Genomic DNA, 26728 nt, shown 5'->3' with positions numbered 1-26728 from the left:
AAGCAGAGCAGGAGGAAGGCAAATCTGGACAACAAGCAGGCACAAAACATCCAAGCTCTGGATTCCAGCAGTGCTGAAGGCATGTTCTTCCAATGGGCATCATCATGCTGGGATGTGCAAAGGTTTTTCCTGGAGAACTGTCATTTGTGGCTGGCACCAGGTGAGCCTTAGCAGCTCCCACAGCTGGCACCGAAGGACACGAGGCCTCGGCCCCAGCCACCGTATCCTCCGCAGCCACCAAAGCCTCCATAGCCGCCGTATCCTCCACAGCCACCAAAGCCTCCATAGCCTCCACAGCTACCATAGCCCCCATAGCCCCCGTAGCCACCAAGGCCTCCGTAGCCGCCATAGCCACCATAACCACCACGGCCTCCATAACTGCCTCCGTAGCCCCCGGCAATGGCAGGGACTCCAGCCGAGCCCACAGCGCTGTGCTGAGGGAAGGAGCTGAGGATGGGTCCAGGGAAGGTGACCACTGTGGCCGGGGGCTGGATCACCACCGAGGAGCTCTGGCACTGACGCACGCAGGGCTCGTTGGTGGTGTCAGCCAGCGGGCACGGGGCGGCCACCCCACAGGAAGGGGCACACAGGCTGGAGCAGGTCATTCTTCTCTTCGAGTGGGCAAGCTTCAAGAGAAGGGAGAGGTACGGTGCAGTACAATGCATAACCCCAAATCCCTCCTGAGTTTCCTGCACTTGGATCCTCCGGTAAAAGACATTCCCTGGATTATCTCAGGCAGTCAGAGCTAAGTCCCATTTCTCAGTGGAACTGCTGCTGTGAGCCCCTTGATCTCCCACACACTCCATGTGTCTGACTTCCCAACAGGAAAGAAGAAAAATCCCCTCATCATAAGAAAATGGGAAATCAATGAGATCAAAGTTGCATTATTATTCCCTATAGATCTTAAGTGTAATTTCAGTTCCCAGCCTTTCCCTTGTTATGAGAGAGCAGTGCTACATCCTAACTATTCATGATGAAATGGGGTACAGGAGAAAGCAAATAAGACATTGAGGAAGACAGAGCTGAGGAAGGAAAGAGGGATATAAGTCTTGGACTTACAGCAACGATCAGGAGAGTCAAATGGAAGAGGCTGGATAGGGAGCTGTGAAGCCCTCCGCTCTTTTATACATGTCCTACACTGCCTGGGGCAGTGGCCAGCATCAGCCACAGATGCCTCACCTAATAGTGAAGTCAAGCGGTGAAGCCTCATGAAGCAAACTGAATCCATCCTCACTGGCGAGAGTTGCGAGCAAACGTGCCCTGGAGAGCAAACAGGGAATGGGAGGGACAGACCATGACACACCATGACATGAATGACAAGGCGATGCTGTAGCTGACCTCATGGCACCAATAAACCCCGATCGATCCCTGATCCTCCCAATCATGTGCTGGAATCTTAGGCACCTTTCAATCCTGGGCACAGCCATCACGCCTGCATTACCTCTCTTTTACAAGGAGGTAAACAGAGGCATGAGGAGTTTGGGCAAACAGAGCAGCCATTTCACGTGCTTGGAATGGGTCCCAAAGGGCCGCCATCTTCCAATGCACTTTTGGCAAAACAGGTCAGGAGCATGCCTTAGCCATCTCCGTGACCTTGCTTGTCAGGGTGTTATTGAGGATTGTGTTTGACAACAACAGAAAGAGTGCTAGCTGTACTTAGTGTGTGGGACGAGAACCACACGTTGGGAGATCAGCACTGGCGTGTTACGGGAGCAGTGAGATCCGGCAGCAGGATCACGTGTGAGAGGGTGATGTGCACAAAGTGGCGGGAGGGCAGGAAGGGTACTAGGATTCCCTCAACTTCCGTGGCCACGTGAGTGTGCGCGTGGTTGTCCTTGATCCGTTTCTGGAGGGGTTCAATGCCTCAGCTGGACATTGAGGGCTGCACAACGGGAGGCTGGTGAGCACCCACAGAGAGCCAGGGTGCACGCGGCCACGCTCTCCGAAGGCACAGGCACGCTGGGCACTGCTGGCTCACTCAGCAGTGGAGCTGCTGCGGAGGGCGGCGTGGCTGGTCACAGCAATCTTCTGAATGATGCCTGTGACACTTTCATGTAGGCAAAGTGGGGGATTAGTGACAGATCCTGTTGATTAAAACTGCAATGTCAGCTAAATCAGAAAGTTGTATATCATGGAATGTGCAGTGCATATGCCGTCACCCATATGTACTCCAAGGCACCATCGCGTACGGAATGGCTTCTCCCTTCACCCAACTTACCAATACCTCTGTTGACCACCTTGTAAAAGAGAGGTAATGACAGGCGTGATGGCCGTGCCAAGGATTGCAAAGCCCTTCTGCAAGGTGCTCAAGACTGCAACACATGAGCAAAGTGGGAGGATTAGGGATTGATCAGGGTTTATTGGTGCCATGAGGTCAGCTACAGCATCACATCTCCTTTCATGTCAAGGTGAGTCATTGTCCCTCCCATTCCCTGTTTGCTCTCCAGGGCACGTTTGCTCGCAACTCTCCCCAATGAGGATGCATTCACATTGTTTCAGGAGGCATCACTGCTTGATTTCATCATTAGCTGGGGCTTCTGTCGCTGACCATTGCCACTGCCCCAGGCAGTCTTGGGTATGTATAAAAGATGAGGGCTTCACAGCTCTCTGTCCAGCTTCATCCATTCGACTCTCCTGATCATTGTGGTAAGTCCAAGACTTATATCCTTCTTTCTTTCTTCAGCTCTGTCTTCCTCAACGGCTCTTTTCTCTTTCTGATCTACCCCCGTTTCATCAGAAATAGTTACGATCTGAGAGCGCTCTCTCACAACCAGGGAAAGGCTGCGAATTTAAACTTCCACCTAAGATCCGTAGGGAATAATAATGCACCTTTGGATCTCATTGATTGCCAATCTTCATTTGTTGAGGGGGCTTTTCTTCTTTCCTATGGGGAAGTCAGACAGGCTGAAGAAGTGTGGGAGAGCAAGGGCTTTTCAGCAGCACATCCACTGTGGAAAGAGACTTTGCTTTGACTGCCTGAAATGATCCCGGCAAGGTCCTGGAGCAGAGGTTGCAACTGCAGGAGTGAGGAGGGATTTGGGGTTATGCATTGTACTGCACCGTACCTCTCCCTTCTCTTGCAGCTTGACCTCCTGAAGAGAAGAATGTCCTGCTCCAGCCTGTGTGCCCCTTCCTGTGGGGTGGCCGCCCCGTGCCCGCTGGCTGACACCACCAACGAGCCCTGCGTGCGTCAGTGCCAGAGCTCCTCAGTGGTGATCCAGCCCCCAGCCACGGTGGTCACCTTCCCCGGACCCATCCTCAGCTCCTTCCCTCAGCACAGCGTTGTGGGCTCGGCTGGAGTCCCTGCCATTGCCGGGGGTTATGGTGGCAGTTATGGAGGCCGTGGTGGTTATGGGGGTTATGGTGGCTATGGAGGTTATGGTGGCTATGGAGGTTATGGTGGCTATGGGGGCTATGGAGGCCTTTGTGGCTATGGAGGTTATGGAGGCTACGGTAGCTGTGGAGGCTACGGAGGCTTTGGCGGCTACGGAGGCTTCGGTGGCTGTGGAGGTTATGGAGGCTGGGGCCGAGGCCTCGTGTCCTTCGGTGCCAGCTGTGGGAGCTGCTAAGCCCCACCTGTGTCCCGCCACAGATGACAGCAGTCTGCAAGAAAGCCACTTGCACTTCCCATCATGATGATGCCCAAAGAAAAACATCCCGTCAGCACTGCTGGGTTCCAGATTTCAGAGGCCTGGTACCTGTTGATGGCCAGCTCTAAGTATTTTATGCCCCAGTTCAGTATCGCTTGAGGGCATGCATCATATGACAATGCAGCCCCATGATGGGTGCCTGCTCCTGCAGCATGCTTAATGCTCTTTGCAGCTCTGCCCACTGCCTTGAGATTTAGGCTTCTCCTGGTTGGGGCTCTGCACTTCTCCCAGTTCCTTCCCTCCTCAAACTGCAATAAAAGCTGAGTTGCATCACATTGTTGTCCCTTGATTTTATATTATTTCCTCCACATGCAGTACTCCAGGTGGCAGCATGGAGTTCAAGAGACTCTCACACATTGCCTTCTCAGAGGGACCTTTGGAAGCTGCCTGGCTTCCTCCTGCCTTCCCTCAGGAATCAGCACATTGCTACGGGACTGTTACGGAGAGCAGAGACCATGCTCATCTCCATTGACCACAGTTTCCCCCTCTTTGCCGTCCCTCTCCTCTCCCAACCTTAGGCTCCTGCACTCTGCAGCCCATCAAGGCATGATTTGCCCCACGCAGACTTTACTGCCCACTCAGGACATTTCTCATTGGCTGCCTGCAGCCTCAGGCTTCCTGGATCGGCATGGAAGGATATACAGCCCAAGGGCAAAGGCCCAGTCCAAAGTCTCTAGAAGGCCACTGGTCAAAGGGGAGAGCATCAGCAGTCCTCAGCACCTCCCCAGACGCCTTGCCCCCATCACCTCCACATTCCTGCACCCCTACACCATTTTCACCTCCAGTTTTTCATCTGTCTCCCAGTGCTGCTTGTAGCATTTTTGCCCTTGTCTGCCCCAACTGCTGCAGGTGAAGATCTTGTCAGCCAGTCTCTGTGTCACCCACCTTCAGCCTACAGACACGGCTCTGCACAGAAATGACACGAGAGCTGCTTAAAGCCCCATGCCTTGCAACTGCCTTTGAGAACCTTTTCTTGTCCTTCCACAAACATCAGCCCACAGTTTAAACCATGCGGCCACACACCTCCCAAAGCATCCAGCCACAACTGTCGTGACAGGGTCAAACAAACCCCAACACAGTGCTTTCAGAAGACACAAAGGGGACACCACATGAACCAGCACATAACAGATGCCTGAGAAACAGTTTACAGCAAACCCAATAGATATGGGGATGGATGATGCTTCCTTTCCTGAGCTCCCGAGATATGACCAACCTGCTGCCACATTGCCCTTCCTGATGGCTTTGGCAGGAACTGCCTATATGCAAGACCAATGTGCAGTGCTGGAGTCACACAATGAGAAGTTGCATAGGGAAGGAAGGGACCTCGTCATCGTTGGCAGTGCAACCTCTTGCTCAAAGAGCTTTGTATTTCATACGACTTGGCAACGCAGGGACAAATCATGGCTTGGAGAGACACTTGGGAAGAATTGGCAGTGTCTATCACTTCCCTTCCTACTTGTCCCCACCTCTATCAGGGCATGGGGACATGTCCAGCATGTGGCAAAAGAATTGTACATGCAGAGATTTTCTCTCCATTTCCTTGCACCTCTAAACCTGACCAACACCAAGCCAACAAAAGGAGGCAACGGCAGTATGCAGGTTTTACAGAGGATTAGGAACAACTGCCACCAGACCCATGATGTTTCCTTTACATATTCCAAGAGAGCATTGAGATTGTTGTGTTTATTGATGGAGAGAGACGGGAGAGAGCACACTGGGGAATGCTCTACAAGACCCATCTTGTCACGGTTATCATCAGTCAGAACACACTGAGCAAACTCAGCACAAATTCTTCAAAGGCACAACACGGGAGATTCAAACAGAGCGGGACAACATGTCTAGAGGTTTAGGACATGTAGAAAGAAGGAGAAAGGATCAGGAAAAAAAAACAGGCAAACATTGCGATGCAGCACAGCTTTTATTGCAGTTTGAGGGGGATAAGGAGTTGGGACAAGAGCAGGGCCCCAACCAATGGCAGCCCATGTCTCCAGGCAGTGGACAAACCTACATAGAGCATTAACTGGGCTGCAGGGACAGGCACCCAGTGCAGGTCTCTGTCATCAGGGGGCAATGAGTCTTGAAGGGATACTCAAGGAGGGCAGGAGGAAGGAAGAGCTGGGAAAAAAACAGGCATGGGGCATCCAAGCTCTGGTTCCCAGTAGTGCTGAAGGGATGTTCTTCCAATGGGCATCATCCTGCTGGGCTGTGCTAGGGGCTTTCCTGGAGCTCTTTGTCATGTGTTGCTGCCACCAGGTGGGTCTTAGCAGCTCCCACAGCTGGCACCGAAGGACACGAGGCCTCGGCCCCAGCCACCGTATCCTCCACAGCCACCAAAGCCTCCATAGCCTCCACAGCTACCATAGCCCCCATAGCCACCAAGGCCTCCATAGCCCCCGTAGCCACCGTAGCCTCCATAGCCACCATGGCCTCCATAACTGCCACCATAACCCCCGGCAATGGCAGGGACTCCAGCCGAGCCCACAGCACTGTGCTGAGGGAAGGAGCTGAGGATGGGTCCGGGGAAGGTGACCACCGTGGCTGGGGGCTGGATCACCACTGAGGAGCTCTGGCACTGACGCACGCAGGGCTCGTTGGTGGTGTCAGCCAGCGGGCACGGGGCAGCCACCCCACAGGAAGGGGCACACAGGCTGGAGCAGGACATCTTTCAGGCAGGCACGGAGTCCTGGAAAATGCACCATGGATTAGGCAAGGGTGAGGGCAAGAAACTCTATGAAGGGAGGCAGGGAGAGATCTGCAAGAGGCTCCCAAGAGCTGCACTTACCCGTTTGATCAGGAGAGTCAAGCACAGGAATCTGGATAGAGGCTGTGAAGTCTTCTGCCCTTTTATACATTTCTCAGTCCGCCTGGGGCGTTGGCCATGAGGTGCTGGCAGAATCCACAAGGACTCATGAAAGCCAGTGGATAAACTTCATGACAAACAGAATTAGACAAGTAAGTAACTCTAGTCCCTCTTTATTGGGGTAAGTGGTATGTTAAGGTGCCCTGGAGTGCATATGGGCAATGGGATATGGCATGGCACAGTTCATGATAGAGAAGGTGCTCCTGAAGCTGAACTTGCAGCCAATAAACACGCATCTGTCATTAATATCCCCCCCCCTTTGCCTACATAGAAGAGTCACAGGCATTTCTCAAAAGATTGCTGTGCCCAACCATGCCGCCCATAGCAGCAGCCCCGCTGCTGAGTGAGCCAGCAGTGCCCTGCTTGCCTGGGCCTGCGGAGAGATGGCCACATGAACCCTGGCTCTCTATGGTTTCTCACCAGCCTCTCCTGTAGCAGCCCTCAATGTCCAGGTAAGGAATTGAGTCCCTCCAGAGAGGGCTCGAGGAGGACCTTGCTCACAGACACATGGCCAAGGAACCTGGGGGAGTCCTGGTTCCCTTCCTGCCCTCCTGACCCTCCGTGCACATCTCTCTCTCACCCATGACCCTGCTGTCGTACCTCACTGCTCTCCAAACACGTCAATGTTGAGCTCCAAGCAAATGCAGCTCTTACTCTATGAATGTCTGTCAATCGGTGAGCCTCAATCACTCCCTGATAAGCAAGGTCATAGAGATGTCTAAGGTATATTCCTGACCTGTTTTCCCAAAAGTGCATTGGAAGATGATGGTCCTTTGAGACTCATGCCAAGCATAAAGAATAGCTTCTCTGTTTGCCCAACCTTCCAATGCCTCTATTGAACACCTTGTTAAAGAGAGGTAATGCAGGCGTCATGGCTGTGCCCAGGATTGCAAAGCATTCCTGCATGAGCAAAGTGTGAGGATTAGAGATCGATCACAGCTTATTGGTTTTGTGAGGTCAGCTATAGCATTGCCTTGTCATTCATGTCATAGCGACCCATGATCTGCCCCTCCCATTCCCTGTTTGCTCTCCAGGGCACGTTTGTTTGCTGCTCTCCCCAGTGAGGATGGATTCACTTCATTTCATGGGGCTTCACCACTTGATTTCATCATTAGCTTGGGTTTCTGTGAATGATGCTTGCCACTGCCCCAGGCAGTGTAGGACAAGTATAAAAGAGCTGAGAGCTTCACAGCTCCCTATCCAGCTTCTTCCGCTCGACTCTGCTGATCATTGTGGTAAGTCCAAGACTTTAAGTCCAAGACTTATGTCCCATTTTCTTTCGTCAGCTCTGTCTTCTTCTATGTCTCTTTTGCTGTCTTTTTCACCTGCCTTACATTGTGAATATTTAGGATGTGATGGTGCTCTCTCACAACAAGGGAAATACTGGGAACTTAAACTTGCATTAAGATCTTGCTTTAGGATTAGGTAACACTGATGCACTCAGGTCCCTCTGGAATTCATCGGCTTCCCATCATCTACTTTTAATCTAATCTATTTCCCATCTTCATTTGATGAGGGGGCTTTTCTTCTTTCCTATGAGGCCATCAGGCTCAGGGAGCATGTGGGAGAGCAAAAGGTTTACAGCAGCAGGTCCACTGTGGAATGGGACTTAGCTCTGACTGCATGTGATGATCCAGGCAATGTTCTGGAGAAGAGGTTCCAAGTGCAAGAGAGTCATAAGGGATTTGGAGTAACACCTTTTACTGTACTGTAGCTCTGCCTGTCCTCCAGCTTGACCTCCTGAAGAGAAGAATGTTCTGCTAAGGCCTATGTATTTCTTCCTGTGGGGTGGCCGCCCCGTGCTCACTGGCTGACACCACCAATGAGCCCCGTGTGAGTCAGTGCCAAAGCTCCTCAGTGGTGATCCAGCCCCCGGCCATGGTGGTCACCTTCCCCGGACCCACCCTCAGCTCCTTCCCGCAGCACAGCGTTGTGGGCTCAGCTGGAGTCCCTGCAATTGCTGGGGGCTATGGTGGCAGTTATGGAGTCTCTGGGGACTATGGTGGCTATGAAGACCTTGGTGGCTATGGGGGCTATGGAGGCTATGGTAGCAGTGGAGGCTATGATAGCAGTGGAGGCTATGGAGGCTTTGGCAGCTACAGAGGCTTTGGTGGCTATGGCGGCTGCAGATATGGCAGCTGGGGCTGAGGCCTCATGTCCTTCGGTGCCAGCTGTGGGAGCTGCTAAGCTCCAGCTGATGCTCACCTCAGATGACACAGAGCTCCAGGAAAGACCTTGGCACATACCAACATGATGATGCCCATTGAAAGAACAACCCTTCAGCACTGCTGGGATCCATAGCTTGGACACCTCATGCCTGTTGGAGCCCAACTCTGGAGCCAAACACTGACCCGTTTGAGCGTCCCTTCAAGACACATTGCCCCCTAACGACAGAGGCACACACGGGACACCTGCTCCTCTCGCAGTGCTGATGCTCTTTGTTGCTCTGCCCACTGCCAGTAGACTTGGGCTGATCTTTGCCAGGGCTTTGTTATTCTTCCAGCACCTTCCCCCCTTAAACTGCAATAAACACTGTTTCATCACAGTGTTGACACTTGGTTTTATAGAATCATAGAATCATAGAATAGTTAGGGTTGGAAAGGACCTTAAGATCATCTAGTTCCAACCCCCCTGCCATGGGCACGAACACCTCACACTAAACCGTGTCACCCAAGGCCTCATCCAACCTGGCCTTGAACACCGCCAAGGATGGAGCATTCACAACCTCCCTGGACAACCCATTCCAGTGCCTCACCACCCTCTCAGTAAAGAACTTCCTCCTTAGATCCAATCTAAACTTCCCCTGTTTATGTTTTAACCCGTTACCCCTTGTCCTGTCACTACAGTCCCTGATGAAGAGTCCATCCCCAGCATCCTTATAGGCCCCCTTCAGATACTGGAAGCTGCTATGAGGTCTCCACGCAGCCTTCTCTTCTCCAGGCTGAACAGCCCCAACTTTCTCAGCCTATCTTCATAGGGGAGGTGCTCCAGTCCCCTGATCATCCTCGTGGCCTCCTCTGGACTTGTTCCAACAGTTCCATGTCCTTTTTATGTTGAGGACACCAGAACTGCACACAATGCTCCAAGTGAGGTCTCACGAGAGCAGAGTACAGAGGCAGGATCACCTCCTTCGACCTGCTGGTCACGCTCCTCTTGATGCAGCCCAGGATACGGTTGCTTTCTGGGCTGCGAGCGCACACTGCAGCCAGCTCATGTTCATTTTCTCATCGACCAACACCCCCAAGTCCTTCTCTGCAGGGCTGCTCTGAATCTCTTCTCTGCCCAACCTGTAGCTGTGCCTGGGATTGCTCCGACCCAGGTGTAGGACCTTGCACTTGGCATGGTTAAACTTCATCAGGTTGGCATCAGCCCACCTCACAAGCGTGTCGAGGTCCCTCTGGATGGCATCCTTTCCCTCCGGCGTATCAACCGAACCACACAGCTTGGTGTCATCGGCAAACTTGCTGAGGGCGCACTCAATCCCACTGTCCATGTCACCGACAAAGATGTTGAACAAGACCAGTCCCAACACTGATCCCTGAGGGACACCACTCATTACCGGTCTCCAGCCGGACATCGAGCCATTGACTACAACTCTGCATGTGGCCATCCAGCCAGATCTTTATCCACCGAGTGGTCCACCCATCAAATTGATGTCTCTTCAATATAGAGACAAGGATGTCGTGTGGGACAGTGTCAAACACTGCACAAATCCAGGTAGATGACGTCAGCTGCTCTGCCCCTGTCCATCAGTTTCGTAGCCCCATCATAGAAGGCCACCAAATTGGTCAGGCAGAATTTCCCTTTAGTGAAGCCATGCTGGCTCTTCCATCATACACAAAATCCAAAGTGGCAGTAAGGGTTCCCATGAGTGTCCCAGATAGCTCCCACCCACGGCCTTCCCATGTAGACCTTCAGAGGATGCCTGGCGTCCTTCGGCTTTCCCTCAGAAATCACGTCTTGCTACAGGAGGTTTGCCCAGAGCAGGGACCGTGCTCAGCTGGAGGGACTACATCTTATCCTTCTTTCCCTCCCTTTTCTTTTCACCACCTTTGGCTCCTGTATCTTTCAGACCAAGAATAATTGCTGTGACCAGCAGTGGGTTTGCTGACCTCTCTGGGGTATTTCTCATTGGCTGCCTGCAGCCCCAGGCCTCCTGGATTGGCATGCCAATGGAGCCATCTCAACAGCAAAGGCCCACCACAGAGTCACTTGGGAGAATAAAGGTCAAATAGGGAGAGTGTCACCAGTCCCCAGCACCTCCCTGTATGCCTTGCCTCCAGCACCTCCACATTCCTGCAACCTTTCACCATATTCACCTCCAGGCTTCTTCTGTCTTCCAAGGATCCTTGAAGCACTTTTGGCCTCGTCTACCCTTGCTGGGGAAGCATAAGCTTTTATTGTCCATTCCCAGTGTCACCCACGTTCAGCCTGCAAACATGGCTCTGCCCAGGAATGACAGCAGAACTTCCCACAGCCCCATGCCCTGAAACAAACTTTGCTGGACCTTTTCTTGCTCTTCCTGATATGCAACCCCCCAGTGTAGCCCACACCGTCAAACATCTCCCAAAGCATTCAGCCACTACAGGATCACCAAAGCCCTCTTCTACCACGGTACACTCAGTAGGTTCACATGGAACACCATGTGAGCCAGGACAGAGCTGATGACTGAGAGAAAGTTCAGGGAACTTGGGTAGATAAGAGGATGGATGACTCCTCTTTTCCTGAATACCCATCAGTGACAAACATGCTGCCACATTCCCCTTCCTGATGGGGGATTGTCCGGAACACTGCAAGACCACTGTGCAGTGCCTAGATACAACAGTAAGAAGACACTTGGAGAAGGAAGAGACCTTCGAAGGATCAGCAGTGCAACATTTCACTAGAAGAGCTTTGTGCTTTATGTGACTTGATTACCTGGGGACAAATCATGGCTCTGAGAGGTAACTTGGGAGCATTTGGCAGTGTCTATCATACACTTTCCCACTGGGTATGGGGACACGGATGATACATGCACTTATTGTTTCTACCTTTCTGTGGACCTCCCAATGTGACCAATATCAAGCCAACAAAAGGAGGTAATGGCAGCATGCCAGTTTGCTGAAGATTTGGAAGAACTTCCAAAGGACCTGTAAAGCATTTTCACATCTTCCAAGTGGCCTTTGAGAATACATTGTGTTTATTGCTGTAGGGACATCTAAGGAAGCTCAGCATATTGCACTTCACAAGACCAAGACTGAAGGTCATCAATAGCTGGAACTCACTGAGCAACAGTCCTAATGGGACTACCTGGACACTACTGTGGGAGCTTCAAGCAGGGCAGACTAATGACTGGAGATTAAGGGCAAGAAGGAAAGAAAAAAGGATCAGGAAAAACCAAGGGTCACATTGCGAGGCAACACAGCTTTTATTGCAGTTTGAAGTGGGGATGAAGTTTGGACAAGAGCAGAGCACAGACCAAGGCCAGCCAAAATCTCATGGCTGTGGGCAGAACTACAAAGAACATCAGCCCTACCACAGGAGAAGGCAACAAGACTGGGTCTCTGTTATCAAGGGCAACAAATATGAAAGAATGCTCAAGCAAGGCAGAAGAAATGAAGTGTTGGCCCAGAAGCAGGAGTGAGGCATCCAAGCTCTGGATCCCAGCAGTGCAGAAGAAATGTTCGTCCTTCGGGAATCATCATGTTGGGATGTGCCAGAGGCTTTCCTGGAGCTCTCTGTTGTCTAATGCTGGACCTGTGTATGGCTTAGCAGCTGCCACAGCTGGCACCGAATGAAAGGAGGCCTCGGCCCCAGCCGCCATAACCACAGCCCCCAAAGCCTCTGTAGCCGCCAAAGCCTCCATAGCCACCAAGGCCTCCATAGCCTCCACAGCTACCATAGCCACCAAAGCCTCCAAAGCCACCAAGGCGTCCATAGCCACCATAGCCACCGTAGCCTCCATAGCCCCAATAACCACCAAGGCCTCCATAGCCACCATAGCCTCCAAGTCCACCATAGCCTCCATAACTGCCGCCATAGCCCCCAGCAATGGCAGGGACTCCCGCTGAGCCCACAGCGCTGTGCTGAGGGAAGGAGCTGAGGATGGGTCCGGGGAAGGTGACCACCGAGGCCGGGGGCTGGATCACAACTGAGGAGCTCTGGCACTGACGCACGCAGGGCTCATTGATGGTGTCAGCCAGCGGGCACGGGGTGGCCACCCCACAGGAAGGGGCACACAGGCTGGAGCAGGACATCTTTCAGGCAGGCACGGAGTCCTGGAAAATGCACCACGGATTAGGCAAGGGTGAGGGCAAGAAACTCTATGAAGGGAGGCAGGGAGAGATCTGCAAGAGGCTCCCAAGAGCTGCACTTACCCGTTTGATCAGGAGAGTCAAGTGCAGGAATCTGGATAAAGATTGCGAAGCCTTCAGCTCTTTTATACATATCCCAGACAACCCAGGGTATCAGCCAGGGGGCGGGGGCAGAATCCACAAGGACTCATGAAAGCCAGTGGATAAACTTTATGACACATAGATAAGTAACTCTAGTCCCTCCTTATTGGGGTCAGTGGTATGCAAACGTGCCCTGAAGTGCGTATGGGTGATGGGATATGGCACAGCATAGTTCATGATAGACAAGGTGCTGCTGTAGCTGACATAGCAGCATCAATAAACACAGGTCTGTCATTATTCCACCACTTTGCCTATATGGAAGAGTCACAGGCATCTCTCAGAGGATTGCCGTGCCCAACCATGCTGCCCTCAGCAGCATCTCTGCTACTGAGTGAGCCAGCACTGCCCAGCCTGCCCGTGTCTGCGGGGAGATGGCCACGTGCACCCTGGCTTTCTGTGGGTGCTCATCAGCCTCTGTCACAGCCCTCAGTGTCCACCTGAGAAATCGAGCCCCTCCAGAGAGGCCTTGAGGAGGACCACCTTCACAGACACATGGCCAAGGAAGCTGGGGGAGTCCTGGTTCACATCCTGCTCTTCTGCTATCCGTGCACATCTCCCTCTCACAGATGACTCTGCTGGTGGATCTCACTGCTCTCCAAGCACGGCAGTGTTGAGCTCCCAGCATGTGGGTCTTGCCCCAGACAGCAAATGCAGCTCCTACTCTTAGCATTTCTGTCAATTATGATCCTCAATCACACCCTATCAAGGTCATGGAGACGGCCAAGGCTTAAACATGCTCCTGACCTGTTTCCCTAAAAGTGCATTGGAAGATGGTGGTCTTTTGGGACCCATTCCAAGCATATGGAATGGTTTCTTTGTTTGCCCATCCACCCATTGCCTCTGTTTGCCACCTTGTAAAAGAGAGGTAATGACAGGTGTGATGTCTGTGTCCAGGATTGCAAAGCACTTCTGCAAGGTGCCCAAGACTCCAGCACATGAGCAAAGTGGGAGGATTAGGGAGAGATGAGGATTTACAACTGCCATTGCATGAATAATAATAGAGACATATTGCATAGAACGATGTGTCACAGTTTATGCTTCCTATCAGCTCCTTCTTAACACAAAATTTTCCCCAATTAAACAGCATATAATTCTCTCACATTAATGCTTGCGTAATGAAGTTTGCATGCTTCTCTTCTTGATTACCTGTGGACAAGCTATATGACAGTAATCTCCTAGGAGATGCCTGGGACTCTTCCATGTAGGCAGACTTCGGGATTAGTGACAGATCTGTGTTTACTGATGCTGCAATGTCAGCTACAGCAGCACCTTGTCTATTATGGAATGTGCTGTGCCAAATTCCTTCACGCATATGCACTCCAGGGCACCTTCGCGTACCATTGACCAATGTAAAGAGGGACTAGAGTTACTTGTCTAATTCTGTTTGTCATGAAGATTGTCCACTGGCTTCCACGAGTCCTTGCGGATTCTGCCCACACCCCATGGCTGATGCCCCAGGCAGTCTGGGACATGTATAAAAGGGCAGAAGACTTCACAGCCTCTATCCAGATCCTGCGCTTGACTCTCCTGATCAAACGGGTAAGTGCAGCTCTTGGGAGCCTCTTGCAGATCTCTCCCTGCCTCCCTTCATAGAGTTTCTTGCCCTCACCCTTGCCTAATCCGTGGTGCATTTTCCAGGACTCCGTGCCTGCCTGAAAGATGTCCTGCTCCAGCCTGTGTGCCCCTTCCTGTGGGGTGGCCGCCCCGTGCCCGCTGGCTGACACCATCAATGAGCCCTGCGTGCGTCAGTGCCAGAGCTCCTCAGTGGTGATCCAGCCCCCGGCCTCGGTGGTCACCTTCCCCGGACCCATCCTCAGCTCCTTCCCTCAGCACAGCGTTGTGGGCTCGGCTGGAGTCCCTGCCATTGCTGGAGGCTATGGTGGCAGTTATGGAGGCTACGGTGGATTTGGAGGCTATGGTGGATTTGGAGGCTATGGTGGATTTGGAGGCTACGGGGGCTATGGTGGCTACGGTGGCTATGGAGGCCTTGGTTGTTATGGCGGCTACGGAGGCCTTGGTTTCTACGGGGGCTATGGAGGCTATGGTAGCTGTGGAGGCTATGGAGGCTTTGGCGGCTACGGAGGCCTTGGAGGCTACGGAGGCTTTGGGGGCTGTGGATATGGAGGCTGGGGCCGAGGTCTCAGGTCCTTTGGTGGTTGGTGTGGCAGCTGGTAAGCCACACCTGGGACCCACCTCAGATGACTGAGAGCTCCAGGAAAGCCTAGGGCACATCCCAACATGATGATGCCCAAACGAAGAACATCTCTTCAGCGCTTCTCGCATTCAGAGCTGTGACACCTTTTGCCTGTTGGAGCCCAACTCTGCCTTCCTCCTCCTCTGCTTCAGCATCGCTCCGGAGGCATTGTCCTCTAAGATCAGAAACTCCCACCAGGTGCCTGCTCCAGTAAGAGGGCTGATGTTCTTTGTAGTTCTGCCCACTGCCTGGAGTGGTTGGATTGCCTTGCTCGGGGCACGCCACTTCTCCCAATTTTTTCCCTGCTTCAAACTTCAATAAAAGCTGTGTTGTATCGCAATGTCGATCGTTTGTTTTTCCTGATCCTTTCTTCTGCTTTCTCCCTTGCCCTAAACCTCTGGCATCTTGGGCTGGGCTTCTTGAATAATCCACAGTAGTGTTTTGGGAGCATTTGAGCGGCTTGCTCAGTGTGATGCGAATGATGATGACTGTTTCACCTGGGTTCTGTGGAGGATGTCACAGTGAGCTTCCTCTGGTCTTCCTCCAGCAGTAAGAACCATATATCCCCAATGCTTTCTGGGAAGCCCAGGTAAAGACATGGCCTCTGTCCCATATCTGCCTAGGATTACCTGCGCTTTCTCTCAGACACCTTCCATGTGGGGGCTGACGTGGTGTCCCCTGTGTGTCTGCTGAGGGCACCGTGGTGGAAGGGCATTTGGGTGATCCCATCTCTGCTGCCATATCTGGGTGCTTTTGGGGACACTTGGCAGCACAGGCTAGATTGTGAGCCGGTGTGTGAGGAAGGGCAGGAAAAGGCCAGCAAATTTGTTTCAGATCACTGGGTGGAGGAAGTCGTCCTGTTGTTCCCGGCCAGAGCCGGGACTGCAGACTGACTGTGGTCAACACAGGAAATGGCAAGGAAAAGATTCTGGAGGAGCAGTGAGGGGCAGATGGGGCCAAAAGTGCTCAGAGGAGCATGAGAAGATGGAGGAAACACTCTAGGTGAACATGGTGCCAGGTTGCAGGAATGTGGGGGTGATGGAGGAAAGGCATTTGGGGAGGTGCTGGCAATCGATGACACTCTTCTTTCAACCTGTGTTCTCACAAGTGACTCTGAGCCGGACCTCTACCATTGAGATGGCTCCATTGGTATGCCAGTCCCAGGAGAGCTGGAGCTGCGGGCAGCTCGTGGAAATGGCCAGAGTGGGCAGCACACTCACTGCTGGTCCTTACAGTTCTTCCTGAGCTGCACAGTGCAGGAGCTTAAGGAGGGCAGAAACGAGGAAGGGAAAAAAGGATAAGCGGGGGTCAATGAACATGGGCATGGTGCCTGCTCTGGGCAATCCTCCCATAGCAACATGTGATTTCTGAGGGAAAGCAGGAGGAAGCCAAGCACTCCATGAAGGTCTCCATGAGAAACCCATGTGTGGGAACTGTGTAGGACACTCATGGGAAGCCATAATGCCACGTGGGTGTTCTGGGTTCAGCAGCAGCAGTCACTTTTTCTCCTTCTTAGTAGCTGGTGCAGTGCTGTGTTTTGACTTTCGGCCTGGGAATAATACTGATAAAGCCGATGTTTTCAGTTGCTGGTCAGAATGCTTACTCTGACCAAGGACTTTGTGAGTCTCATGCTCTGCCAGGGAGGACGGGAAGCCAGGAGGAAGCAGAGACAGGACACCTGACCCAAACTAGCCAAAGAGGTATTCCATACCACAGCACCTCGTGGCCAGGATGTAGAACTGAGAGTTCCTAGAAGGGATAGATCACTGCTGGGTGGGGGTGAGGTACCGATCGGTGAGGTGTTGTATTCTCTTCCCTTGTTATTTCCTTTATCATTATTATTGGTGGTAACAGTAGTGGTTTGTGTTATACCTTAGTTACTAAACTCTTCTTATCTCAACCCGTGGGAGTTGCATTCTTTCGATTCTCCTTCCCATCCCTCCAGGAGCAGGGGCAAGAAAGGGTGGGGGGAAGTAGACTGCATGGTTCTAATTTACAGCCTGTGCTTAAACAATGACAGTGCGATCTTGTGCATGGAGGAAGAATCAAATAAAACCAAGGGTCAGCACTGCGATGCAACACAGTTTTTATTGCAATTCAAGGGGGAAAGGAGTTGGGACAAGAACAGAGCCCTGAGCAAGGTCAGTCCACCACTGCTCCAGTGGGCAGAGCTAAAAAGGTCATCAACCATGCTGCAGGAGCAGGCACCTGGTGTGGGTCTCTGTCATCCAGCAGCAATGAGTCTTGCAGTTATTCTCAAGCAGAGCAGGAAGAAGGCAGAGCTGTGCTCCAACAAGCAAGAGGCGTCCAAGCTGTGGATCCCAGCAGTGCTGAAATTACATTCTTCTTTCGGGCATCATCATTTTGGGATGTGCCAGAGGCTTTCCTGGAGCTCTCGGTTGTCTGAGGCCAGCCCCAGGTGGGGCTTAGCAACTCCCGCACCAACCACCAAAGGACCTGAGACCTCGGCCCCAGCCTCCATATCCACAGCCCCCAAAGCCTCCGTAGCCACCAAAGCCTCCGTAGCCACCAAAGCCTCCATAGCCTCCACAGCTACCATAGCCTCCATAGCCTCCATAGCCACCAAGGCCTCCATAGCCTCCATAGCCACCATAGCCCCCATAGCCTCCAAATCCACCATAGCCTCCATAACTGCCACCATAACCCCCGGCAATAGCAGGGACTCCAGCTGAGCCCACAACGCTGTGCTGAGGGAAGGAGCTGAGGATGGGTCCGGGGAAGGTGACCACCGAGGCCGGGGGCTGGATCACCACTGAGGAGCTCTGGCACTGACGCACGCAGGGCTCGTTGGTGGTGTCAGCCAGCGGGCACGGGGCAGCCACCCCACAGGAAGGGACGCACAGGCTGGAGCAGGACATTCTTCTCTTCAGAAGGTCAAGCTGCGGGAGAAGACAGAGTTACGGTGCCGTACATGGCCTGATGCCAGATCCCTCCTCACTCTCTTCTACTTGGAACCTCTGCTCCACGACATTCCCTGGATTATCTCAAGCAGCCAGAGCAGAACCTGTTCCACAGTTTATATGGCTGCTGTAAACCCTTGCACTCCTCCATGCTCTATGAGTCTGACTTCCCCTTGGGAAAAAGACCCAACATCAAACACAGCTTTGATATCAGGAACCTCACAACGGACTTGGGTGCCTTCCAATATTTACAGATCTTACATTGAAGAATAAAATTCAAGCTCTTTCCTGTCTCTAAAAGAGCACCATCACATCCTATCTATTCTTATGAAAGCTGATGGAGAAGACAGCAAAGAGATGTTGACATGGACACACAGCTAAAGAAGAAGAGAAAGACATAAGTCTAGGACTTACCGCAATGATCAGGAGAGTCAAGAGGAAGAAGCTGGATAGGGAGCTGCAAAGCCCTCAGCTCTTTTATACATGTCCCACACAGCCTGGGGCGGTGGCCAGCGTCAGTGACAGAAGCCCCAGCTAATGATGAAATCAAGCGGTGAAGCCTCATGAAACAAAGTGTACACATCCTCACTGGGGAGAGTAGCGAGCAAACCTGCCCTGGAGAGCAAACAGGGAATGGGAGGGACAGACCATGACACGCCATGACATGAAAGACAAGGCGATGCTGTAGCTGACCTCATGGCACCAATAAACCCTGATCGGTCCCTAATCCTCCCGCTTTGCTCATGTGCTGGAGTCTTGGGCACCTTGCAGAAGTGCTTTGCAATCCTGGGCACAGCCATCACGCCTGTCATTACCCCTCTTTTACAAGGTGGTAAACAGAGGCACGGGGAGCTTGGGCAAAGGGAGAAGCCATTCCACATGCTTGGAATGACTTCTGAATGCCCAATACATTCCAGTACCCTTCTGGAGCAACAGTTCAGAACATCTCTAACACTCGGCCATCTCTATGACCTTGCTTTTCAGCGCGTTACAGGGCCTTAACAACTATAAGAGACTTGCCATGAGTAGGAGCTTCATTTGATTTGTGAGGGGAGACTCATATGCTGGGAGCTCTACTTTTACGTATTAGGTGAGCAATGAGATCCAGCAGCAGAGTCATGGATGAGAGGGAGACATGCACAGAGGTGCAGGAGGACAAGAAGGGAACCGTGACTCTCTCAGGTTCCTTGGCCAAGTGTCTGTGAGTGTGGACCTCCTCGAGCCCTCTCTGAAGGGACTCAGTGCCTTTGCTGGATATTGCGGGCAGATGCAGGAGAGGTTGATGAGCACCCACAGTGAGCCAGGGTGCACGTGGCCACCCTCCCCACAGGCACAGGCATGCTGGGCACTACTGAATCTCTCAGTAATGGTAAGGCAAAGTGAGGGATTAATGACAGACCTGTGTTTATGAGTGATGCAAGGTCAGCTACAGCAGCACCTTGTCTATCATGGAATGTGCTGTGCCATATCACATCACACATATACATTCCAGTGCATGGTAGCATACCACTGATTCGAGTAAAGAGGGACTAGAGTTACTTGTCTAATTACGTGTGTCGTGAAGTGTGTCCATTGGCTTCATGAGTATTTGCGGATTCTGCCCACACCCCCTGGCTGATGCCCCAGGCAGTCTGGGACATGTATAAAAGGGCAGAAGACTTCACAGCCTCTATCCAGATTCCTGCGCTTGACTCTCCTGATCAAACGGGTAAGTGCAGCTCTTGGGAGCCTCTTGCAGATCTCTCCCTGCCTCCCTTCATAGAGTTTCTTGCCCTCACCCTTGCCTAATCCATGGTGCATTTTCCAGGACTCCGTGCCTGCCTGAAAGATGTCCTGCTCCAGCCTGTGTGCCCCTTCCTGTGGGGTGGCCGCCCCGTGCCCAGTGGCTGACACCATCAACGAGCCCTGCGTGCGTCAGTGCCAGAGCTCCTCAGTGGTGATCCAGCCCCCGGCCTCGGTGGTCACCTTCCCCGGACCCATCCTCAGCTCCTTCCCGCAGCACAGCGTTGTGGGCTCAGCTGGAGTCCCTGCCATTGCTGGGGGCTATGGTGGCAGTTATGGAGGCTATGGTGGATTTGGAGGCTATGGTGGATTTGGAGGCTACGGGGGCTATGGGGGCTACGGTGGCTATGGAGGCCTTGGTTGTTATGGCGGCTATGGAGGCCTTGGTTTCTACGGGGGCTATGGAGGCTATGGTAGCTGTGGAGGCTACGGAGGCTTTGGGGGCTGTGGATATGGAGGCTGGGGCCGAGGTCTCAGGTCCTTTGGTGGTTGGTGTGGCAGCTGGTAAGCCACACCTGGGACCCACCTCAGATGACTGAGAGCTCCAGGAAAGCCTAGGGCACATCCCAACTTGATGATGCCCAAACGAAGAACATCTCTTCAGCGCTTCTCGCATTCAGAGCTTTGACACCTTTTGCCTGTTGGAGCCCAACTCTGCCTTCCTCCTCCTCTGCTTCAGCATCGCTCCGGAGGCATTGTCCTCTAAGATCAGAAACTCCCAACAGGTGCCTGCTCCAGTAACAGGGCTGATGTTCTTTGTAGTTCTGCCCACTGCCTGGAGTGGTTGGATTGCCTTGCTTGGGGCACGCCACTTCTCCCAATTTTTTCCCTGCTTCAAACTTCAATAAAAGCTGTGTTGTATCGCAATGTCGATCGTTTGTTTTTCCTGATCCTTTCTTCTGCTTTCTCCCTTGCCCTAAACCTCTGGCATCTTGGGCTGGGCTTCTTGAATAATCCACAGTAGTGTTTTGGGAGCATTTGAGCGGCTTGCTCAGTGTGATGCGAATGATGATGACTGTTTCACCTGGGTTCTGTGGAGGATGTCACAGTGAGCTTCCTCTGGTCTTCCTCCAGCAGTAAGAACCATATATCCCCAATGCTTTCTGGGAAGCCCAGGTAAAGACATGGCCTCTGTCCCATATCTGCCTAGGATTACCTGCGCTTTCTCTCAGACACCTTCCATGTGGGGGCTGACGTGGTGTCCCCTGTGTGTCTGCTGAGGGCACCGTGGTGGAAGGGCATTTGGGTGATCCCATCTCTGCTGCCATATCTGGGTGCTTTTGGGGACACTTGGCAGCACAGGCTAGATTGTGAGCCGGTGTGTGAGGAAGGGCAGGAAAAGGCCAGCAAATTTGTTTCAGATCACTGGGTGGAGGAAGTCGTCCTGTTGTTCCCGGCCAGAGCCGGGACTGCAGACTGACTGTGGTCAACACAGGAAATGGCAAGGAAAAGATTCTGGAGGAGCAGTGAGGGGCAGATGGGGCCAAAAGTGCTCAGAGGAGCATGAGAAGATGGAGGAAACACTCTAGGTGAACATGGTGCCAGGTTGCAGGAATGTGGGGGTGATGGAGGAAAGGCATTTGGGGAGGTGCTGGCAATCGATGACACTCTTCTTTCAACCTGTGTTCTCACAAGTGACTCTGAGCCGGACCTCTACCATTGAGATGGCTCCATTGGTATGCCAGTCCCAGGAGAGCTGGAGCTGCGGGCAGCTCGTGGAAATGGCCAGAGTGGGCAGCACACTCACTGCTGGTCCTTACAGTTCTTCCTGAGCTGCACAGTGCAGGAGCTTAAGGAGGGCAGAAACGAGGAAGGGAAAAAAGGATAAGCGGGGGTCAATGAACATGGGCATGGTGCCTGCTCTGGGCAATCCTCCCATAGCAACATGTGATTTCTGAGGGAAAGCAGGAGGAAGCCAAGCACTCCATGAAGGTCTCCATGAGAAACCCATGTGTGGGAACTGTGTAGGACACTCATGGGAAGCCATAATGCCACGTGGGTGTTCTGGGTTCAGCAGCAGCAGTCACTTTTTCTCCTTCTTAGTAGCTGGTGCAGTGCTGTGTTTTGACTTTCGGCCTGGGAATAATACTGATAAAGCCGATGTTTTCAGTTGCTGGTCAGAATGCTTACTCTGACCAAGGACTTTGTGAGTCTCATGCTCTGCCAGGGAGGACGGGAAGCCAGGAGGAAGCAGAGACAGGACACCTGACCCAAACTAGCCAAAGAGGTATTCCATACCACAGCACCTCGTGGCCAGGATGTAGAACTGAGAGTTCCTAGAAGGGATAGATCACTGCTGGGTGGGGGTGAGGTACCGATCGGTGAGGTGTTGTATTCTCTTCCCTTGTTATTTCCTTTATCATTATTATTGGTGGTAACAGTAGTGGTTTGTGTTATACCTTAGTTACCAAACTCTTCTTATCTCAACCCGTGGGAGTTGCATTCTTTCGATTCTCCTTCCCATCCCTCCAGGAGCAGGGGCAAGAAAGGGTGGGGGGAAGTAGACTGCATGGTTCTAATTTACAGCCTGTGCTTAAACAATGACAGTGCGATCTTGTGCATGGAGGAAGAATCAAATAAAACCAAGGGTCAGCACTGCGATGCAACACAGTTTTTATTGCAATTCAAGGGGGAAAGGAGTTGGGACAAGAACAGAGCCCTGAGCAAGGTCAGTCCACCACTGCTCCAGTGGGCAGAGCTAAAAAGGTCATCAACCATGCTGCAGGAGCAGGCACCTGGTGTGGGTCTCTGTCATCCAGCAGCAATGAGTCTTGCAGTTATTCTCAAGCAGAGCAGGAAGAAGGCAGAGCTGTGCTCCAACAAGCAAGAGGCGTCCAAGCTGTGGATCCCAGCAGTGCTGAAATTACATTCTTCTTTCGGGCATCATCATTTTGGGATGTGCCAGAGGCTTTCCTGGAGCTCTCGGTTGTCTGAGGCCAGCCCCAGGTGGGGCTTAGCAACTCCCACACCAACCACCAAAGGACCTGAGACCTCGGCCCCAGCCTCCATATCCACAGCCCCCAAAGCCTCCGTATCCACCAAAGCCTCCGTAGCCCCCAAAGCCTCCATAGCCTCCACAGCTACCATAGCCTCCATAGCCTCCATAGCCACCAAGGCCTCCATAGCCTCCATAGCCACCATAGCCCCCATAGCCTCCAAATCCACCATAGCCTCCATAACTGCCACCATAACCCCCGGCAATAGCAGGGACTCCAGCTGAGCCCACAACGCTGTGCTGAGGGAAGGAGCTGAGGATGGGTCCGGGGAAGGTGACCACCGAGGCCGGGGGCTGGATCACCACTGAGGAGCTCTGGCACTGACGCACGCAGGGCTCGTTGGTGGTGTCAGCCAGCGGGCACGGGGCAGCCACCCCACAGGAAGGGACGCACAGGCTGGAGCAGGACATTCTTCTCTTCAGAAGGTCAAGCTGCGGGAGAAGACAGAGTTACGGTGCCGTACATGGCCTGATGCCAGATCCCTCCTCACTCTCTTCTACTTGGAACCTCTGCTCCAGGACATTCCCTGGATCATCTCAAGCAGCCAGAGCAGAACCTGTTCCACAGTTTATATGGCTGCTGTAAACCCTTGCACTCCTCCATGCTCTATGAGTCTGACTTCCCCTTGGGAAAAAGACCCAACATCAAACACAGCTTTGATATCAGGAACCTCACAACGGACTTGGGTGCCTTCCAATATTTACAGATCTTACATTGAAGAATAAAATTCAAGCTCTTTCCTGTCTCTAAAAGAGCACCATCACATCCTATCTATTCTTATGAAAGCTGATGGAGAAGACAGCAAAGAGATGTTGACATGGACACACAGCTAAAGAAGAAGAGAAAGACATAAGTCTAGGACTTACCGCAATGATCAGGAGAGTCAAGAGGAAGAAGCTGGATAGGGAGCTGCAAAGCCCTCAGCTCTTTTATACATGTCCCACACAGCCTGGGGCGGTGGCCAGCGTCAGTGACAGAAGCCCCAGCTAATGATGAAATCAAGCGGTGAAGCCTCATGAAACAAAGTGTACACATCCTCACTGGGGAGAGTAGCGAGCAAACCTGCCCTGGAGAGCAAACAGGGAATGGGAGGGACAGACCATGACACGCCATGACATGAAAGACAAGGCGATGCTGTAGCTGACCTCATGGCACCAATAAACCCTGATCGGTCCCTAATCCTCCCGCTTTGCTCATGTGCTGGAGTCTTGGGCACCTTGCAGAAGTGCTTTGCAATCCTGGGCACAGCCATCACGCCTGTCATTACCCCTCTTTTACAAGGTGGTAAACAGAGGCACGGGGAGCTTGGGCAAAGGGAGAAGCCATTCCACATGCTTGGAATGACTTCTGAATGCCCAATACATTCCAGTACCCTTCTGGAGCAACAGTTCAGAACATCTCTAACACTCGGCCATCTCTATGACCTTGCTTTTCAGCGCGTTACAGGGCCTTAACAACTATAAGAGACTTGCCATGAGTAGGAGCTTCATTTGATTTGTGAGGGGAGACTCATATGCTGGGAGCTCTACTTTTACGTGTTAGGTGAGCAATGAGATCCAGCAGCAGAGTCATGGATGAGAGGGAGACATGCACAGAGGTGCAGGAGGACAAGAAGGGAACCGTGACTCTCTCAGGTTCCTTGGCCAAGTGTCTGTGAGTGTGGACCTCCTCGAGCCCTCTCTGAAGGGACTCAGTGCCTTTGCTGGATATTGCGGGCAGATGCAGGAGAGGTTGATGAGCACCCACAGTGAGCCAGGGTGCACGTGGCCACCCTCCCCACAGGCACAGGCATGCTGGGCACTACTGAATCTCTCAGTAATGGTAAGGCAAAGTGAGGGATTAATGACAGACCTGTGTTTATGAGTGATGCAAGGTCAGCTACAGCAGCACCTTGTCTATCATGGAATGTGCTGTGCCATATCACATCACACATATACATTCCAGTGCATGGTAGCATACCACTGATTCGAGTAAAGAGGGACTAGAGTTACTTGTCTAATTACGTGTGTCGTGAAGTGTGTCCATTGGCTTCATGAGTATTTGCGGATTCTGCCCACACCCCCTGGCTGATGCCCCAGGCAGTCTGGGACATGTATAAAAGGGCAGAAGACTTCACAGCCTCTATCCAGATTCCTGCGCTTGACTCTCCTGATCAAACGGGTAAGTGCAGCTCTTGGGAGCCTCTTGCAGATCTCTCCCTGCCTCCCTTCATAGAGTTTCTTGCCCTCACCCTTGCCTAATCCATGGTGCATTTTCCAGGACTCCGTGCCTGCCTGAAAGATGTCCTGCTCCAGCCTGTGTGCCCCTTCCTGTGGGGTGGCCGCCCCGTGCCCAGTGGCTGACACCATCAACGAGCCCTGCGTGCGTCAGTGCCAGAGCTCCTCAGTGGTGATCCAGCCCCCGGCCTCGGTGGTCACCTTCCCCGGACCCATCCTCAGCTCCTTCCCGCAGCACAGCGTTGTGGGCTCGGCTGGAGTCCCTGCCATTGCTGGGGGCTATGGTGGCAGTTATGGAGGCTATGGTGGATTTGGAGGCTATGGTGGATTTGGAGGCTACGGGGGCTATGGGGGCTACGGTGGCTATGGAGGCCTTGGTTGTTATGGCGGCTATGGAGGCCTTGGTTTCTACGGGGGCTATGGAGGCTATGGTAGCTGTGGAGGCTACGGAGGCTTTGGGGGCTGTGGATATGGAGGCTGGGGCCGAGGTCTCAGGTCCTTTGGTGGTTGGTGTGGCAGCTGGTAAGCCACACCTGGGACCCACCTCAGATGACTGAGAGCTCCAGGAAAGCCTAGGGCACATCCCAACATGATGATGCCCAAACGAAGAACATCTCTTCAGCGCTTCTCGCATTCAGAGCTTTGACACCTTTTGCCTGTTGGAGCCCAACTCTGCCTTCCTCCTCCTCTGCTTCAGCATCGCTCCGGAGGCATTGTCCTCTAAGATCAGAAACTCCCAACAGGTGCCTGCTCCAGTAACAGGGCTGATGTTCTTTGTAGTTCTGCCCACTGCCTGGAGTGGTTGGATTGCCTTGCTTGGGGCACGCCACTTCTCCCAATTTTTTCCCTGCTTCAAACTTCAATAAAAGCTGTGTTGTATCGCAATGTCGATCGTTTGTTTTTCCTGATCCTTTCTTCTGCTTTCTCCCTTGCCCTAAACCTCTGGCATCTTGGGCTGGGCTTCTTGAATAATCCACAGTAGTGTTTTGGGAGCATTTGAGCGGCTTGCTCAGTGTGATGCGAATGATGATGACTGTTTCACCTGGGTTCTGTGGAGGATGTCACAGTGAGCTTCCTCTGGTCTTCCTCCAGCAGTAAGAACCATATATCCCCAATGCTTTCTGGGAAGCCCAGGTAAAGACATGGCCTCTGTCCCATATCTGCCTAGGATTACCTGCGCTTTCTCTCAGACACCTTCCATGTGGGGGCTGACGTGATGTCCCCTGTGTGTCTGCTGAGGGCACCGTGGTGGAAGGGCATTTGGGTGATCCCATCTCTGCTGCCATATCTGGGTGCTTTTGGGGACACTTGGCAGCACAGGCTAGATTGTGAGCCGGTGTGTGAGGAAGGGCAGGAAAAGGCCAGCAAATTTGTTTCAGATCACTGGGTGGAGGAAGTCGTCCTGTTGTTCCCGGCCAGAGCCGGGACTGCAGACTGACTGTGGTCAACACAGGAAATGGCAAGGAAAAGATTCTGGAGGAGCAGTGAGGGGCAGATGGGGCCAAAAGTGCTCAGAGGAGCATGAGAAGATGGAGGAAACACTCTAGGTGAACATGGTGCCAGGTTGCAGGAATGTGGGGGTGATGGAGGAAAGGCATTTGGGGAGGTGCTGGCAATCGATGACACTCTTCTTTCAACCTGTGTTCTCACAAGTGACTCTGAGCCGGACCTCTAC

The 26728-nt window shown here is 52.7% G+C and overlaps 7 protein-coding genes and 1 pseudogene across 8 annotated transcripts; 4 read left to right on the top strand and 4 right to left on the bottom strand.

The window, feature by feature from the left end:
• Nucleotides 1-167: 167 nt before the first annotated feature.
• LOC308230459 (uncharacterized protein) lies at nucleotides 168-605 on the bottom strand (the record flags this gene model as incomplete). The annotated part of the gene is made up of 1 exon (XM_080635186.1): nucleotides 168-605. The coding sequence occupies one exon, from the start codon at nucleotides 603-605 to the stop codon at nucleotides 168-170; it is 438 nt and encodes a 145-aa protein (XP_080491312.1).
• Nucleotides 606-3104: 2499 nt separating this feature from the next.
• Nucleotides 3105-3569, top strand: LOC308230417 (uncharacterized protein; the record flags this gene model as incomplete). Its single annotated transcript, XM_080635119.1, has 1 exon — nucleotides 3105-3569. The coding sequence occupies one exon, from the start codon at nucleotides 3105-3107 to the stop codon at nucleotides 3567-3569; it is 465 nt and encodes a 154-aa protein (XP_080491245.1).
• Nucleotides 3570-5910: 2341 nt separating this feature from the next.
• LOC308230462 (feather keratin 4 pseudogene) lies at nucleotides 5911-6312 on the bottom strand (annotated as a pseudogene). Its single transcript has one exon. The product of its transcript is annotated as a feather keratin 4 pseudogene (transcript).
• Nucleotides 6313-7684: 1372 nt separating this feature from the next.
• Nucleotides 7685-15119, top strand: LOC308230416 (uncharacterized protein; the record flags this gene model as incomplete). Its single annotated transcript, XM_080635118.1, has 2 exons — nucleotides 7685-7745; nucleotides 14583-15119. The coding sequence occupies exon 2, from the start codon at nucleotides 14604-14606 to the stop codon at nucleotides 15117-15119; it is 516 nt and encodes a 171-aa protein (XP_080491244.1). The 5' UTR covers nucleotides 7685-7745; nucleotides 14583-14603.
• Nucleotides 15120-17564: 2445 nt separating this feature from the next.
• Nucleotides 17565-18017, bottom strand: LOC308230456 (uncharacterized protein; the record flags this gene model as incomplete). Its single annotated transcript, XM_080635183.1, has 1 exon — nucleotides 17565-18017. One exon carries the CDS (start codon nucleotides 18015-18017, stop codon nucleotides 17565-17567), a length of 453 nt encoding a protein of 150 aa, XP_080491309.1.
• A 1870-nt stretch (nucleotides 18018-19887) lies between these two features.
• LOC308230415 (uncharacterized protein) lies at nucleotides 19888-20349 on the top strand (the record flags this gene model as incomplete). Its single annotated transcript, XM_080635117.1, has 1 exon — nucleotides 19888-20349. The coding sequence occupies one exon, from the start codon at nucleotides 19888-19890 to the stop codon at nucleotides 20347-20349; it is 462 nt and encodes a 153-aa protein (XP_080491243.1).
• Nucleotides 20350-22794: 2445 nt separating this feature from the next.
• Nucleotides 22795-23247, bottom strand: LOC308230457 (uncharacterized protein; the record flags this gene model as incomplete). The annotated part of the gene is made up of 1 exon (XM_080635184.1): nucleotides 22795-23247. The coding sequence occupies one exon, from the start codon at nucleotides 23245-23247 to the stop codon at nucleotides 22795-22797; it is 453 nt and encodes a 150-aa protein (XP_080491310.1).
• Nucleotides 23248-25117: 1870 nt separating this feature from the next.
• On the top strand, nucleotides 25118-25579 carry LOC308230414 (uncharacterized protein; the record flags this gene model as incomplete). Its single annotated transcript, XM_080635116.1, has 1 exon — nucleotides 25118-25579. One exon carries the CDS (start codon nucleotides 25118-25120, stop codon nucleotides 25577-25579), a length of 462 nt encoding a protein of 153 aa, XP_080491242.1.
• Nucleotides 25580-26728: the final 1149 nt, after the last annotated feature.

Source organism: Psittacula echo, assembly GCF_963264785.1.
Source record: "Psittacula echo genome assembly, chromosome: 26".
Lineage (NCBI taxonomy): Eukaryota > Metazoa > Chordata > Aves > Psittaciformes > Psittacidae > Psittacula > Psittacula echo.
This window is presented reverse-complemented; position numbering and strand designations above follow the sequence as displayed.